This window comes from Protopterus annectens, chromosome 4.part0 (assembly GCF_019279795.1).
Source record: "Protopterus annectens isolate FY-2018-M chromosome 4.part0, PAN1.0, whole genome shotgun sequence".
In the NCBI taxonomy this organism is placed as follows: Eukaryota; Metazoa; Chordata; order Ceratodontiformes; family Protopteridae; genus Protopterus; species Protopterus annectens.
In genome coordinates this window covers 1,082,305,406-1,082,322,629 of record NC_056733.1, presented here as the reverse complement: position 1 = coordinate 1,082,322,629, position 17,224 = coordinate 1,082,305,406, and the positions used below count along the sequence as shown (strand labels likewise).

General features: G+C 41.0%; 1 protein-coding gene across 1 annotated transcript in view; it reads left to right on the top strand.

The window, feature by feature from the left end:
* Positions 1–17,224, top strand: part of LOC122799755 (UDP-glucose 6-dehydrogenase-like) — a 174,596-nt gene that overhangs the window by 136,995 nt on the left and 20,377 nt on the right. Inside the window, exon 8 of the mRNA XM_044069027.1 lies at positions 9,149–9,279. Within this exon, the coding sequence (XP_043924962.1) occupies positions 9,149–9,279 (131 nt within the window). The remainder of the gene's footprint in view (positions 1–9,148; positions 9,280–17,224) is intronic.

Below are 17,224 nucleotides of genomic sequence, written 5' to 3'. Positions count from 1 at the left end.
TCCGCCCAGGATTACAGGATGCATCGTGTGGCTAATAAGTTTGCACATTGCATTTTGCATGCATTTCCTGAATAATCGTTCATAGATACATTTTAATGTGGAAGCATGTGTGTGAGTTAAGAGATGTATGCGTGACTATATGCCCATAGGAGCACTTTTGTCTTCAGGTGCCAGTGGGGTCATATAAAGTTTTTTTTTTTTTTTTTTTATAATGAAGAAAAGGTTATAAATTCTTTAGGTACTGAGAAGAAGACGGTGGGTGCTGGGACAGGAATAATGCCCTTTTGTTAACATCACCAGAGTCATACGCATCTATAATACAAGAGCCAGTTGCGTCACTTGCGTGTGTTTCCTTATACAACAATGAGCTTAACTAGCTCAAATTGTAATACATTACCTAAGTGCAGCAACTCAACGTAATAGTACTTTTGCACCACAGCAGCTCAGACTAGCGGGCGTAAGGGCTACTGATTATCAACCTGTCAGTCTTAGCAGAAAGAATGAGTGCTATTCAGCCCTGGCCAGCTACAGAAACAGGAGGTGCCCCCTCCACTCTTCTCATGGTCGGAGACCTTCCACCACAGCCCAAACCTAAATGATCACTCACTTGTCTGTCTCTTGTGACATAGGCTATAGCTGATACAGTCCAACACCCCTTTGCATTGCTGTAACTCTCCTGAGAAACTGGACTTTCAAGTCTGTGCAGGTGAAGGTGTGCAAGAATCTGCTTGGCAGAATGCAGAACCTGAGCTACAGATAATTTGTCTTTTTTTTTTTCAACTGGCTTTCTGTAGTCCAGACAGTCAAGTTAGGCTGAAAGGAAATACCTGCCCACCAGCTTTAAAGAAACACCAAAAATCAGTACCATCGGGGATATGCCGTACTTTGATAAAACAAGGGATAGACAACTCATTTGACAGACAAGCACAACAATGAAAGTTTAAAATAAAATGTTTTAACTTCTACCAGTTGCAGTTGGGTATAGGTAAAGTTTGGCTCTTGACCATTTGCAAAGGTGTAAGTTAAGTTACATTACGTAACATAACTAATGCTACCACCAGATTTCACTTCTGAAAGACAGAAGCACTTGGCCTCCTGCAAACACTATTTACATAAGTGTCTGTCAAAAGGGCTGCAGGTAAGGGAGCTTTTTTCATTGCTTATCAACAAGGAAACTGTGAACTGTATTAATTTGGCACCAAGAGTACAGTTACGAAGTGAACCAGTAAAAAATGGTTTGCAATGCATTAACCTGTCTGGACAAAGGTTTTTCGCTTGCCACTCTTCAATGTCAGTGAGCATTCTTAGGACTGCATTTACAAAAAGTAAGCAGTTACTCCTTTTACTTCAGAATTGCATTTAAATGCCTTTAGGATTAGTTTATAATTTTTGAAAATATTATTTTGCTTTTTTGGACTGGTATCTGAATGGATCTGAATTAGCGCACTTGTTTTTATAACACATATTTTACTGTAGTTTTGTAGTCGATGTGTCAGGCCGAATTCGGGTTTGGTCAGGTTTTGATGTACTTTACTTCCTTGCAAGTTAGTCTAAGGCTGAGCTTTGGTTTAGGATCCTTGTTATTGTACTGCACTGCAGTTCAAGCCAAGTGGGTGACTGGTCAGTTTAATGGGCTAATCTTGCTTACTTGTTGGTGAAATGCTACTCATTCGTCCATCAGCAGTCAACCCCATGTTTGCACACTGAATGTATTGCCTTGTCAAAGGATATAATGCGATGTGTTAAGGCTGAGCGGGAAGCCAGAAACAGGTCGGGCAATGCCTGGGTAGTTGGTGGGTGTACCTTGTATGCACATGCGTTAAGGCTGAGAGTGAAGGGGCAATGAATTGAGTTATTGTTGTGTGTCTTTGTATGTGTGTGTGTGTGTGTGTGTGTGTGTGTGTCTGTGTTTATGCAACATGTACTAGCAACACTTACATCACTTGACTAGATGAAGCACTGTGGGTGGTACAGTGTATATTTTATGGAGAAAAATAAACAGTACTTGCTGTTTAGTATAGCACTGTACTGAAAGATCTCTGTAGAGAGATGGTGCAGGAGCATGGAGATAATGTAGCATATCGAGTGAGGGGAATTGAAACTAGGTTTGAATTTGTGAAAAATTATGCAGTTTTTAAAGGCAAATTAGCAAATATTTTTCTTGTAACATATTGGGTCATTTGGTATAAAAATAGTAAGATTTTAAAATGTAAGGTGGTCTAGCAGTTTTCCACATTTATTTAGAGAAAGGCAACTTGTAAAAGAAGCTGACTTGAAACATTACTAATTCTAGTGCAATGGTGTTGTGAAGTGCCAATGTTGTGTTGCAACAATGTGAAAGTCTGACAGACAGTACAAAAAAATCCTGGCAAATTGGCAACTCATTTGAAATGTAAAAGGTGTGTCTCTGATTTTCCTTGGTTCTGTTGGCAAGATCTACCTATATTACCAACCTTCTTGTGTTAGAGCAACTTAAGGTGTTCATTTTTTTCTCTCTCGTGTATTTATGAAGTGAGTGGACTAATTCAGAATGGACAATTTCAGTAGCAAACTATAAGAAAGAAAAAAAGCAGTGAAAGCATATGATTCAGACTACAACAGGAGAGTATGTTGTTTGCACACATTTGTGAAACTACTATACAGGGCAGCATACCTCTCAACTGTCCAGATTTTTGTTTCATATTTTTGGTCCATTTCTCATAAATTTTGTTTTTCTGGCAAATCACTGGGAAATCGTTGAGGACTGAAGTCAGAAAATGACAGACATTTGAGTTTCAGACTTCATACCCTTCAGAAAATTCATGCTAATGCAATACCTATTTATCAACTTTCTAAGTTTATAAGAACAATATTTAACAAAAGTTCCTATTTTGAACCTTTGTGCAGATTTATTGCTGTAACAGGTTGAAAGGCTTTGTGTTTAATATTTTGTCTGTTCTTCAATTAGCATTTCAATGTTTGTATCCCACAATTCCATTGGATTGGGTGGAGCTACATAATTGTGTATGCAATTTTTTTATGTTAATCAGCATACCGATTTGTACCTATTTTTCATGGGCCTTTGTCCAGATTTTTGATGTTTCCAGGTTGAGAGGTATGTATCCCACCACCCATTGTGTCCTGTCTGATTTAATCCATACATACTGACTGTAGTCCTTCTCCCTTCTTGTCGTTCAGATAGGGAGGGAGAAAGACTGCAATAGCCAAAAGAAAAAGCTGCATTTTGTATGTTTAAAATTATATAATAAAAATGTCAGCAAAACTCTAGAATTCGTAAAGGGCAAACTATTAAAAAGCTTGAGTTCATTAAAAACTTTCATCTTAGAATATAAATGACTTCATTAGACATATTTCTTTGATAGTAAGACAAAGCAACGTACTAGAGGTTTTTTTTAAGAGTTTGTCCATTGTATATTCAGGAGTCTTGCTGATTTTTATTATTATCATCATTTTTTTACAGCTGCTCAGTCTTACTTGGATCTTGGATCTTGCTTGTTTAAAATGATATGCATTATTTTTGGCATATAGTACAATTGAGTGTTTTTTTGGTCAGATATGTAGATGCTGCATACCACAAGCACATAGTGCAAAACATAAACACCGTCTGTTAGTCACTAATGTCAGCACACACATTTGCTCTTTCTAGTTTCCTCATTAACCTCCCGTAAGACATAGCATCAGACACTGTTCTGAAATCTACATGCTTGGTATTATTACCAGTATACCCTTCGCTGAGCTATCTTCTTAGTTATATTTCTGGAAGGAAGGGATCCATTTGGTACGGTTTGGCAGCTCTGAAACCACATCACATCACCTAGGAAAGTTATCTTTGACATCACGTTTCATTATGTTGTTGGTGCTGAAATTAAGTATTTCATTTTAGGTCCCTCTGCTCTGCTGTAACTGATGAATATTTTATTTTTATACAGCTCCTTTGCACTGCAGTACATGATCTCTTTCTTTATGCATTTAGTTTTTGTTGGCTGAGAAGAATGCACTGAGATAACGGGTCTCATTTTCATACCTCAGGGTGTTGTAGATGACAGATAAATACATTTGCAAACAAAGCTTCTGACAAATGTCATGATATCGAAACAAAAATAAAGATCCCTACCAATTAATTAACAGGGTGTAGCAATTAAGGAAATGACAATGAAAATATGAAATGTGAGAAAATAGAATCATCATTATTTGTTGACTGAGTAAGGCTGCCGGACACTTGTCCCTTTTCAGGGACTACCTGGACAGCAATATCTGTTGGGTGACTTGCTCAGTCACAGAGTAGAAAAATGCTGGCTTGGGGAATCAAACAATGGACTGCAGTAGGTAGCTTTTTATAAGATCTCATAGCCTTTTTTCCCCTCCCCACCACCCTGTTTCATTCTATTTGGCCATGTCCATGCCCCCCCCCCCATGCTGGGTCTACCTGCTCCTCCTTCTCCCACCAGACTCTTCCAAGTGAGCTGGGGCTGGTGCATATCTTAAGGGTATCCTGTGGGGTGGTGCCATCAATTGCTTTTGCTTGTGGGGGGGGGGGTTGTTATGACTACCCTTATTTTTCCTACCCCCCACCCCTATGTTCATTGGCATATTTGAGAGCTACTCCCCTCTGTGGATCACTCCACCCCTTAGGGAGCACTTCTAATGAGTGTCCTGCAGCCTGCAAGGGCATACTCATTCCTCACTGCCAGCACCTCAGACGCCCAAGTTGCTAATCAAACCCGGGTGGCCACAGCACTGTCTCTTTAGGATCTGATAGCCTTAATCCTCTGTGCTAACTGCCATCACAAGGTGTGTTGATAATAAACAGAATGTGTGATTTTGGTTCAGATTCCTCCTCATTCTTGTGTGTATAAAAAAGATCCTGTAACCCCTGATTATCCCACGCTCCGGTCTAAGCTCCATGGAGAATTCTGATAATCTTACCTTCTTTTCTGTTTTCTTGTCCACTACAGATTTCCAGTCCACTACTGCATAGCCTTATTTCTCCCTCCTACGAGGAGATGCAGACCTCCTGCCGTGGAACTGATTTTTCTAGCGCAGCTGTCTGACTGTATTTTCAAAGGAGTTTTTGAATTACAGTAGGGAAGCAGAATACACAGGCTTCAGAAATAACTCTGTTCAAAGAGGAGTCCTTGTTGCTAAGAAACTCATGATATACTTTCACACTGGAAGTCAAAGAAAGATGTCAGTGTGATTAAGATATATGTAACCAAAAACAAATTGCTTTTATTTTCACCTATTTTCCACCTGAGCATCTGAACACGGAACTACAAGACATCCAACCCCGATACAGATGGTCTAAGAAGACCTGATGTAATGGGGCCATTCATCACAGGCATCACTGGTGCATTATTATCACAAGGGATGGGATATAGCTGCAGGTAGACCTCCACCTATATGGCCTGACTTCTGGAGTTTTTAATGGCCTCAGGGTGGGGCTGGCGTCTCTCAGTCTTGCCAGAGAGGTCAGTACAGTTGTGGGTAGTAAGAAGAGAGCAGCTCTAACCATCTTATTTTTTTCCACCATGATCTGTGCTTAGTAATTCACTTATCAGTCTTATCCAGGTGACTTCAAGCAGTGTTAGTACCTATCCTGGGAAATCTTGTCTTTCTGTTTGATCATATTGTATTTTGTGATTTTCTGTTTTGTCCAAAAAAATGTATAAACTTACAGTTCCTTTTTAATATGTTCTTTGAGTTTTCCAAGGACATTGATTCCCCCCTAAATAATCTCCAACGAGTGTTCCTGTGGTCAACAGATTCCACCAATGGAATTACAGCTTTAGTACTTCTTTTGTCTTTTCTACTTGCAGTCATACTGATGTTTAATGAAGAAGACTGAGGCAAAAATCACCAGGTCATTTTGTAGCACCAAACTCTTCTCTCTTTAAGTAGTGCACTACTAACTAATAACTTAAGGTTAATTGTTGTCACAAGCTGGACAAATAAACAATGTTAGTTTCAGAAATACATGGGTAGGGCATCACAAGGCCATTGAGACTTTACCAGTCCTGTAAGGTGTGAAGGTCTTATCTCCATGGAGGTGCAGACCTCCTGCTCTGTAACCTATTTTCATGGCACAGTTATCAGTCAAAGCCCTTTTAGAGACCAGTGGTGGGATACTGCATATGAGCCTGATCCAGATGTCCATAGATATTACAGCTGAGTGACAGTCAGATGCTACTGACCAGGCTTCTGTTGTGGACTAGCATGTGGCACAAGGCTATGGGGAAGGCTTATCCCCTGCAGGTATCCCATCTATTTTTGTACAGCAACCTTTTATTACTGACATCCAGTAATTGTTTTATAATTTAATTAGCTGTCTGATCTCCTAGAACTAACATGGATAGTGACAATGGCTGGTTGGAGCGGGCAGGTTGCAGGTAAAAGGGTAAGTGTCATAAGGCAAGAAGTGAAGAAGGGAGCCAGTGTGGTGACAAAGAAAACACAGTCAGCAAGTGCACTTGAGTCTTGGCAAGGGGGAGCCATGTTAACCTGAAACTGGTCTTGTGGCTTAGACTTAGTAGGCCATAGCTGGAGGTGACCAAGGTGGTCAGCCAGGAGGAGGGTTAAATGTGTTGTTGCATACCATCTCCAAGGATGTGCAGCAGTGGGGAAAAGTGAAATACTACCCCTCTCAGCTTGCACGCGTTAACTTCATGCATTTTTGATAAACCACAATTAAAAGAAATCAAAGAAAAGCCACTGAATAAACCAGCTGTTCTGGAGAGCAGTGTGCTATAAAAGGGCTTTTCCAACTGGAATTTCCTGGTCAAAAACATAAATATATGATATAATATGTTCATAGGTAATTACTAGGTCAATAACCCCAGGGGGCCTTTTTAACTTTCCAAAAGAGAGAATCAAACTCTGTACCTTTTGTCTACAAGATAAACACCTTAACCATTACGCCAAAGCCCAATCCCATGGTATATTTGTCTTATTATGTATTTTGTAAACACTTATGTTTGCTGTCCAAAGACTCTTCTGGGTAAAATGTTAAACCAAGGTTCCATCTACTTGAGTTGGTAGTAGGTCACGTGGATCTGTAACCCATGGCATTTATCGAAAAGAGTAGGGAAAGTTCCCTTATAACCTGGCCAGATTTCCCTTGTCAGTATAAATACCACCTCAGGTCTGGCCTAAACTGGTCATTATAGTGAAAGTAAATACATTTCTTGGAAACTCAGTTACAGCCATTTAATAGTACTCCACTGAATTCCAGCTGGAGGTAATTATTTGAACAAGTTAGGTATAAGGTTAATTGGTTCTTTGACCAAAAAGCAGTATGCAGGCAGTGTTAGTGCTGTGAATACAGTGATTCTTATTTATCAAACTTCAGTGTAGTGATCTACTGTTTAAATATCACAAACATGTTTACACAATAGCAAAATGTGGCATATCATGATTGTACCAATGCTACACAGGTAACCTGTGTAATTAAGTTTATCATACTAGTACTGAATTATCTCATGTTAGGTAATCCACAAATAAATCTGCAAATCTGCACATTCATGGACAAACATTGTCCCCATTGTAGTATGACCTGATACAAAAGAGCCCGAGTTGTTTGACAGTTAGTGCTAAGGATTTAGGCTATGAGGCTTCTTGTGATCCAGGGTTTGATTCCCTCAGCTCCATTTACCTACTGTGGGACTCATTGAGTAAGTCACTTAAGCAGGAAGTATTCCTGATCTGAGAATGAAAAAGGTCTAGGGTCAGTGCTGCACACATTAACAAATACACACACACACATATAAAATCTGGGTCAGGATTGTTTGGGTTCTGATAATTCATGGCACCATCCAAAAGCATTATAGCCACCTTGTTTCACTCTGAAGAGAGTGACAGTTGCTGCTAACCTTGTGACTGCCATTTCTGTGTGTAATGTTGTCCTCTTGGAATACTAGTTGAGCATTTTGCTGCTTCTACGAAATGGGACTCTTATGATGCCTCAAGGAGAAAAATATCTTAATTAGCAAAAGTTGAATCAGACTGACAGACACTGAAATGAGATATAAAATCTTAGGCAGGCATGTTGCTTTATTGTTTTTAGGCTGCAGAAGCAGACACCCGTCCTCTGGTAACAACTTATTAGTAGCTCTGCTCCTGAAGCTTGCCATAAACATCCTCTACTAGGTCCCTCTGTAAGTGCAGCTTTGAAAACTGCAAACAATTTGCAATACATTTGATCTGAGGTAGCAGTGGAGGTGCATGCAGCAAAATCCATTTCGGGAAAGAATGGACAATGAGCAGAAAGTGCAAAAAAGAAGAAAAGCCCTTTACCTTAGTCTCAACATCAGTACTCCTGGCAGCTAAGTTTGTCTCTGAGGCTGCTGATGGTGGAAAGTCTGACAAAAAAAAAAATAAATAAATAAAAAAAATACATTCTGTATCCCCATCTACTGGCTGTGAAGGAGAAATGCAGTTTTAGATAGCCCTGGCAACATCGCTACCACATTGTGTAATGTACTCTATACATGGCAATGTTTTCACGTAATCATGCGTTTCACTGATGTGTGCTGTCTTCACGCCCACAATCTGTGGATTAGCAAGGACCATATGTACATGCTGGTAAGAGCTACTTGTGTTATGTGTCATATACTATACATATACGGTGACACAGTAATATAGTGATTAGTGTTGCAGTCTCACACTGTGGTTTTGATTGTTTAACGCAGTTATCAGGACTTGTACCTGCTGTGCTACAAAGAGTGTGCGGAATATATGCTCATAATCCTGCCCTTGCCCACAGGTGCAACATGCCTGAATAACATGTGCACATAAGATCTTACACAGTAATATATATTGCTTTACTTTGGCACTGATTTTACATAGTAGGTGTAGAGTGGACACAAATGCATATAAATAATACTGCCAGTAAACCTTGTCCATGGACAGTTAAAATATCCTGCAACTTTTGCCATTATAATGTACTTGTATACCTGAGTTGTGCCACTGCATTGCTGAACATTGTAGTGCAGAACATTGTATCTCAGTAAGAGGTAATATAGTTGCATTATCTGTGAATATTGCCTGCATATCATGTCCTAAGCTGTGATCCCCATTTTTATTCATTTATTTTCTCGTTCATGTGTTTGGGTGTCATTAATTGATCTGTATTTACATTTTATTCATTTTTTAGGTAATTGAAATCAATAACTACCAGCGCAGGAGGTTTGCAGCACGCATCATCGGGAGCCTCTTCAACACAGTGACAGACAAAAAGATTGCACTTCTGGGGTTTTCCTTCAAGAAGGACACAGGAGACACTCGGTATGATCCATGAATATTGGTTTGTAGTTCTGCATTTGTTATGCTGCTGTATGGTATTTCCAAGAAGTCACAGCTTAAAACCTTGGCTCAAGAAACAGATATTTAAACCTTAATGAAAAACAGAGAATTGAAAAATAGATAAGACACTTTGATAGTGCAGAAGTACTCAGAGCAGGCATACATTTCAAAAACCTGTGGTACTGAAGAAGTTTTTGTACCTTTCAACTCAAGTTTGACGGACAGTTTTTTAGGGTTTTCTTAAAGTGTTGGTATCTACTAGTAATTCGTCGGCCATTTTGGGTCATTTCCTGTTTTTTCCAGCCCCCTGCTATAAAGCACGCTTTGGCAGGCTTTTCTGGCATTAGAGAACTAGGCATAGCTCCTCGTGGTCCCCTGCAGAGTTCCTAAGCCAGCAGAGAGCAGAAAATGCAACTTTCTTGATCATAAGTATTTTTTAAACTTTTTAGTTTGCATTTTTCGATCTTTTGAGCTTTTCGACTACTGTTTGTGCCTATATTACTGTTTTATTACCTTATTTTCCTGTTTTTGTGAGCTTATATTGTTGATTGCACTTGTGGGCTAAAGTATTGCTTAAAAGTAACAAACAGGCTAATACACTGAAAGTGTACCAGCCTTTGATAGCAATTTAGTCGAAAACAAAGCATTTACTGCATTTTTTTCTGTCTGTTTGCAAAAAAAACAAAAAAATATTTCTCCTTTCCTAAACTTTCCTAGCTAGTTGTTCCAGTGATCAGATTTTGCTGATCCCTGGGCTTTGTATTTGGTTTCTGTGTTCCTCCATTTTCTTGTGTGGCCAGAGGTAGTTTCTTTACTCACCAGTGGGAGTGGGGAGTACTGAGCTGCTTGTTTGTCCTCAGAGGAGGGGTTAGAAGCAGCAACTAGTAATTCTTCGAACATTTTGGGTCATTTCCTGTTTTTTCCAGCCCCCTGCTATAAAGCATGCTTTGGCAGGCTTTTCTGGCATTAGAGAACTAGGCATAGCTCCTCGTGGTCCCCTGCAGAGTTCCTAAGCCAGCAGAGAGCAGAAAAAGCAACTTTCTTGATCATAAGTATTTTTTAAACTTTTTAGTTTGCATTTTTCGATCTTTTGAGCTTTTCGACTACTGTTTGTGCCTATATTACTGTTTTATTACCTTATTTTCCTGTTTTTGTGAGCTTATATTGTTGATTGCACTTGTGGGCTAAAGTATTGCTTAAAAGTAACAAACAGGCTAATACACTCAAGTGTACCAGCCTTTGATAGCAATTTAGTCGAAAACAAAGCATTTTACTGCATTTTTTTCTGTCTGTTTGCAAAAAAAAAAAAAACAAAAAAATATTTCTCCTTTCCTAAACTTTCCTAGCTAGTTGTTCCAGTGATCAGATTTTGCTGATCCCTGGGCTTTGTATTTGGTTTCTGTGTTCCTCCATTTTCTTGTGTGGCCAGAGGTAGTTTCTTTACTCGCCAGTGGGAGTGGGGAGTACTGAGCTGCTTATTTGTCCTCAGAGGAGTGGTTAGAAGCAGCAACTAGTAATTTGTCGGCCATTTTGGGTCATTTCCTGTTTTTTCCAGCCCCCTGCTATAAAGCACGCTTTGGCAGGCTTTTCTGGCTTTAGAGAACTAGGCATAGCTCCTCGTGGTCCCCTGCAGAGTTCCTAAGCCAGCAGAGAGCAGAAAAAGCAACTTTCTTGATCATAAGTATTTTTTAAACTTTTTAGTTTGCATTTTTTGATCTTTTGAGCTTTTCGACTACTGTTTGTGCCTATATTACTGTTTTATTACCTTATTTTCCTGTTTTTGTGAGCTTATATTGTTGATTGCACTTGTGGGCTAAAGTATTGCTTGTGTAACAAACAGGCTAATACACTCAAGTGTACCAGCCTTTGATAGCAATTTAGTCGAAAACAAAGCATTTTACTGCATTTTTTCTGTCTGTTTGCAAAAACAAAAAAACAAAAATATTTCTCCTTTCCTAAACTTTCCTAGTTAGTTGTTCCAGTGATCAGATTTTGCTGATCCCTGGGCTTTGTATTTGGTTTCTGTGTTCCTCCATTTTCTTGTGTGGCCAGAGGTAGTTTCTTTACTCACCAGTGGGAGTGGGGAGTACTGAGCTGCTTGTTTGTCCTCAGAGGAGTGGTTAGAAGCAGCAACTAGTAATTGTCAGCCATTTTGGGTCATTTCCTGTTTTTCCAGCCCCTGCTATAAAGCACGCTAGCGCTTTTAGCGATTTAGCAGAGCTGCTACCGTTGCACACTAGGGCAGTGCCGGTTAATCAGATTTAAACTATTAGGGCTACCTAAAGTCCACTCTTCAAATTTTCCCTTAAAACTACCTTCCTCAAAGTATACTACTGTCCTATTTAGTGTATCCTACAACTATAAATTATCTCTACTTGACTCCCAAGTAGACTATTCTCTATCTGTATAGCTAAGCACTTGCTCCTACAGTACTTATCACCTCGATACAGCACTCTTGTTATAGAAAGTACCCCAAAAAGCAAACCCCATTTCTCGGTCACCCACATCCCCCAGAACCTTTTCTTAAGTTTTTCTGTCTATTCCTTCTAGCATGTCGAGGGATCAGTTGCTAATGTCCTCTCCTGCTCAGCTGGTGAACCTGGGAATATTGAGGCAATGTTACAATTGCCTCATGTACATAGACAACCCTCTCCTCCTCCCACAAAACACAAATACATGCGAGAGATGCAACTACATGGCCAAACTGGAGGCTGAGCTCTCTCAACATAGGACTGGCATGACCAGACAGGAGGAGAAGGTAACCACACACACTATAGACCCAGTCTCACATAATACCATCACAACCTCAAATCATACACATAAACACACAAAGACATACTCGGAGGCTCTGATCAAAAATTTACCAAAACAGCAGAGGCCACCAAAGCAGACACCCAAACAACTACCACCTGAGAACACAACACCTGCAACACATAGACCACACAGTCAGAGTGTCAAGCAGTCACAGCCCTTAAGGCCAAACACAATGCCAGACACACTAGTCATTGGTGACTCCATAGTCAGACACACTGACGTCCCGCTCACCAGACTGAGTAAGGAGAGGGTCACAATAAGCTGTCTGTCGGGTGCTAGAATCCGCCACATAACACATGCACTCAGGTCTCTCAACAGCAGGTACAAGTACGACTCAATCATTGTCCACGCTGGTGTTAACGACCTGAGACGTACCTCCTTGGACTACATGAAAAGAGACAGAGGAGCTCTCTGATTATGTAGCCCAAGCAGGTATGACCCTGACCTTGAGCAGTATCCTACCTTCACCAAGAATGATGCCACAATACAGAGATAAGATGATCAGCTTTAACAATTGGCTTAAACTCTGGTGTCATTCAAAGGGGATCCAATGTCTGTCTGCCTGGGATGACATGCTGGACAAGCCACGCTGCTTCGCAAGGGACGGCTTGCACTTGTCACCCCTGGGATTCCGGATTTTGGCAAAGGCTCTTGCCACCCCCATAGTGCCTTTTTTAGGCAAGGCTGAAATTCTAAACCTACCACCCTAGAACAAAACAAAGAAAAAACTAAGGGTAATGCTGCTCAATGCCAGAAGTCTCAACCTCAAGATGCATGCACTCGAGGCCCTTCTCAGTATGGAGAACATCGATGTCTGTGCTGTGACAGAAACCTGGTTCAAGGCTCCTGAGAGCACCCCAGCACTATCAGGTTTTACCTCATATCATGCTCCGCCCCAAAACCTGGACAATACCAAGAAAGGAGGAGGGGTATCCATATTCATCAAGGACACCCACACCTCAAGATTGGTGGCATCGCACGATGCATTGGAAACCATCCAGGTGCAATTAACCATAGGCAAGACTGCTCTGCAATTTGTAGCATGTTACAGGCCACCCTCGCAAACTCAGGAACCTCATATGGCCTTCCTGAAAACACTGGAGGGGATAAATGTATCTCTGAACACCATCATACTAGGTGACTTCAACTACCCTAATATAGACTGGGAACACTACTCAAGCCCAAACACTCTAGCCCAAAAGTTCCTGGAATTCATAAACTCAAATGCCATGGAACAACTAGTCACCATCCCCACAAGAGGAGAAAACATACTTGATCTCATCATCACGAACATGGGAGCACAATGTTCAACGCCGGAAGTATACCCCTCACTGGTGAGATCTGATCACAAACTAATCTCGCTGGAGGTCCTCATCCTGCCCCCACCTGAAATGAAAAAGACCACAGTAAAGAACTTCTCGAAAGCCGACTTCACACTTCTAAAGACTAGTGTGGTCTCCTTTAAGGCCCCTGAGCCACGGTTAACATTACTCAAACCGCTGAATCACTTACAAATGCCTTCTGCCAGCACCTGCAGGGCTGCATGGATCAGGCAATCCCAAGCAAAACAAAGACTCTTTGTACCAAAGGCAAGCGCCCAGTCTGGTGGACCCCAGCCATAAACAAACTCTACAACAAAAGGAGAAAGCTACTACAAGATAGAGCAAAATCCTTAAAAGGTAAGACACCGCTGATCACTATAAGTAAAAAGCTAAGAGCTCTCATAAAATCATCCAAAGCTAATTTTGAGAAAAAAATAGCTAAGGACTCTAAAGACAACCATAAGGCATTCTTTAGCTATGTCAGAAACCTAGGAGGAAACTCCCAGATATGCTCAGAATTAGTTCAAAATGATGTGAAGATTACTGATCCTACAGACATTGCCAACATACTGGCTGAAAGGTTCAGTGCAAACTCCGCCCCCCTCACCCCCTAAAGGAGAGATATCTATACCAAATGATTGTAGCCCCCCAAACATCTCTAACGCCCAGGTGAGAATTGCTCTCCAAGGCAAAGAACACAGCATCCATGGGACCTGATGGTGTCCCCGGCTGTGTGCTCCATGAACTCAACGAGGAATTAAACCCACAGTTAGGACAGCTGTTTAATCTTAGTCTCACCTCCGGATATGTACCCAGGGAGTGGTGCACAGCGACTGTGGTCCCACTCCACAAAGGCGGTGCCTCCACCGACCCTGGAAATTACCGTCCCATTAGCTTGACAAGCCTTATCTGCAAAGCCATGGAGAGGATCATAATGGATCTCATAAATAAAGACATAGGGAACTTGCAGACTTTGGATCCAACCCAGTTTGGCTTTGTCAAAGGCAGATCATGCCTTCTAAACTTGGTTGACTTTTTCAAACAGTCACCAAGGCCATTGACGAGGGAAAGGCAGTCCATACAGCCTACCTAGACCTGGCGAAGGCTTTTGATACAATACCTCACTCGGGTATTATTGAAAAACTCATCAACTTAAATGTAAACCCATACATTACAAGATGGGTTGCAAACTGGCTGAGTGACAGAACCCACAGGGTCAGAGTTGCTGGCGCCATGTCAGACTCAAAGCCTGTCACAAGTGGTGTCCCACAGGACTCAGTCCTGGGCCCACTCTTGTTTGGCATCTACTTTTCTGAAGTACAAGCAAACACAGGAGGGTTATGGCTGACAAAGTTTGCAGATGACTGCAAACTGGGCCGAGTTGAAAACACATCCGACACAGATATCCTTCAGAAGGGTCTCACAGAAACGGATAACTGGTGCCAGAGCCATGGCCTAAAGTTAAATGCCAAGAAATGCATAGTCATACCCTTCGGGAAAAATAAGGTTACCCCTAGCTACCATATAGGTGGCAATCCCCTGAACACAGAAGAAGTTATTAGGGTCCTGGGAACCCAGGTTGACAGTAGCCTTTCATTTGACACTCATATTGCTAAAGTAGTTAGGAAGACCTTCTACATTGCCCACCTTATCATGAAGGGATTCACATGTAGATCACGGGAAGTCATAGTCTCCCTATACTCATCACTCATCAGACCAATGATCGAGTACAATGCCCCATTCGGAATGTATCTGACCCGACACTTGCAGCAGCTGGAGAGGCCACAAAAGTTCCTCACCAAAAGGATAAAGGGTCTCAAAAATCTGTCTTATGCTGCCCGACTGAAAGAACTCCAGTTATATTCAGTTGCTTACCGCTTGCTCAGAGGTGACCTATGCCTGACATACAAGGCCATGTCAAACCCAGATTTGATGAACATGCTTCATCTCATAAAATCTAGATCCCTCAGAGCCACAAGGGCGGGAGACTTAAACCTCGACACGGTTATTAATAGGACGTGCTGGAGGGATAGATTCATCACCCAAAGACTCCCTATGCTGTGGAACAAAATCCCGGTTTATGTGAGGCAGAGCACCTCGTTGGCCTTGTTCAAGAGGAATCTTGACCAGTGGATGGGAGATCGCAGATACACCCCAGGGGTTACCTCAGTGTCACTGCTCGACAGAGGCACAGCAAAATAATGGGCATAGTTTCTCCAAACTAAAGGGGTGGCGTAAGCCACAAAACTATGGGCTAGGCTTATAAATGCCCTCGGGCAGATAGCCTAGTATGAACCTATGAACCTATGAACCTATTAGCTTAAAGAGGTGAATAATCGGCTGTCATCCATTTTCATCTGAGTATGAAGTATTGATTTTATTTCTGCTCTCTCCAAATAATTTATTGTCAAGCAGCAGTACATCAACAAGCTGGACCACATTTGCACTAGTTCATATCATTTGAAATTGGTGAGCAGTTTCTTTCATTAATTTAAGAAGTAACCAGTTAAGTGACAGTGCAGTTGCGCACTCAGTGCAAGAAGTCATGTTCTCACTTTGTTAGTCTTTCTTCTTTGAACACAGGTGAACTTTCTTGCTATATATCTGTGGCCACCCATGTGGTATTTCTATGGTGGTCCTAGCCACGTGGTTCTTTAGTAATCAAGTTTTGTTTCTGTATTCAACTTACTTGATTTGCAAGTAGCACTTTTACTGCTGCTGAAGTGGGCATACCCAGTTAGCTGATATTTGCTCTCTGCCAGTGCTCCTGGCAAGTCCTGGGTGGTGTTGATATATTTATTTTTAATTCATAGTTATAGTAAGCAGTGTATATTAATGTAAGGTACTTGGAATAAAAATAATAAATTAAAACAAAGAATTACAGGGATACGGCAGCCAGTGCAATGTAAGACAAAAACGTAAGCTTGTAGGTGTGCTGGGTAAACAGAAAAATAAGTAATATGGCAAAAATAAAGACAGGTACAGTACACTATAACGGCAATTGAGGCATGTTAAGAAAAATAAAGAAGCAGTCACAGAGCAAATTTAGTTAATTTAGCTTGTGGGGATGTGTCACAAGAATGCAGAACATAGTAAGCTTCAAGTAATTGCTTTCAGTTCTGTCAGGGATAGAGCTCATGCATCTGGTACCACAGGCTTGCAGGACACTACAATTAGAAGCTGAAATTATTGTTGGTTTTAAGAAGGCCCAAGTTATGTGTTTCCTCTCCAAGGTGGGTAGACAGGTGAGCTGCAGACAGTAGTTAGCAGTTAAGAAGAAGGTGGTGTCAGCAGTCTTCTTATGCAGGCCACAGAGTTTAATGGCAAACAGACATGTTGGATGACCTTTAGAACAATAGCATTAATACATCGAGACCACTGCTCATTGTCAAAAGCCAATAGGAGAGAGACAGTTGAGGCAACAGCATGTCGTACACTGGCCTAACAGTAAACTTTGTCTTAACAAGAAAGGAAAAAAGAAATTGCATATATTAGCTTACAGTCCCATGTTATATAAGTCAGTCAGAGACTGAGTCAACAATCAAAAAAGCAGTTACAGAAGGGAGGAGTAGCTGCAAAGGACCATGGGAAATACAGTCTAGATGCAGGGAGAGCAAGTCAGTTATCAACGTTTTTCAACATCAATGCCAAGGATTGAATTAGTGGAGATGGTAAATGTAAGAACTAAGAACAGTTGCATAAAAAATCAGCAAATGGGTGAAGAGCAACTTATTTGTATTACGCCATACATAATTGGCAGTTTTGTTGTTGTAAAATGGCCATCTTATTCT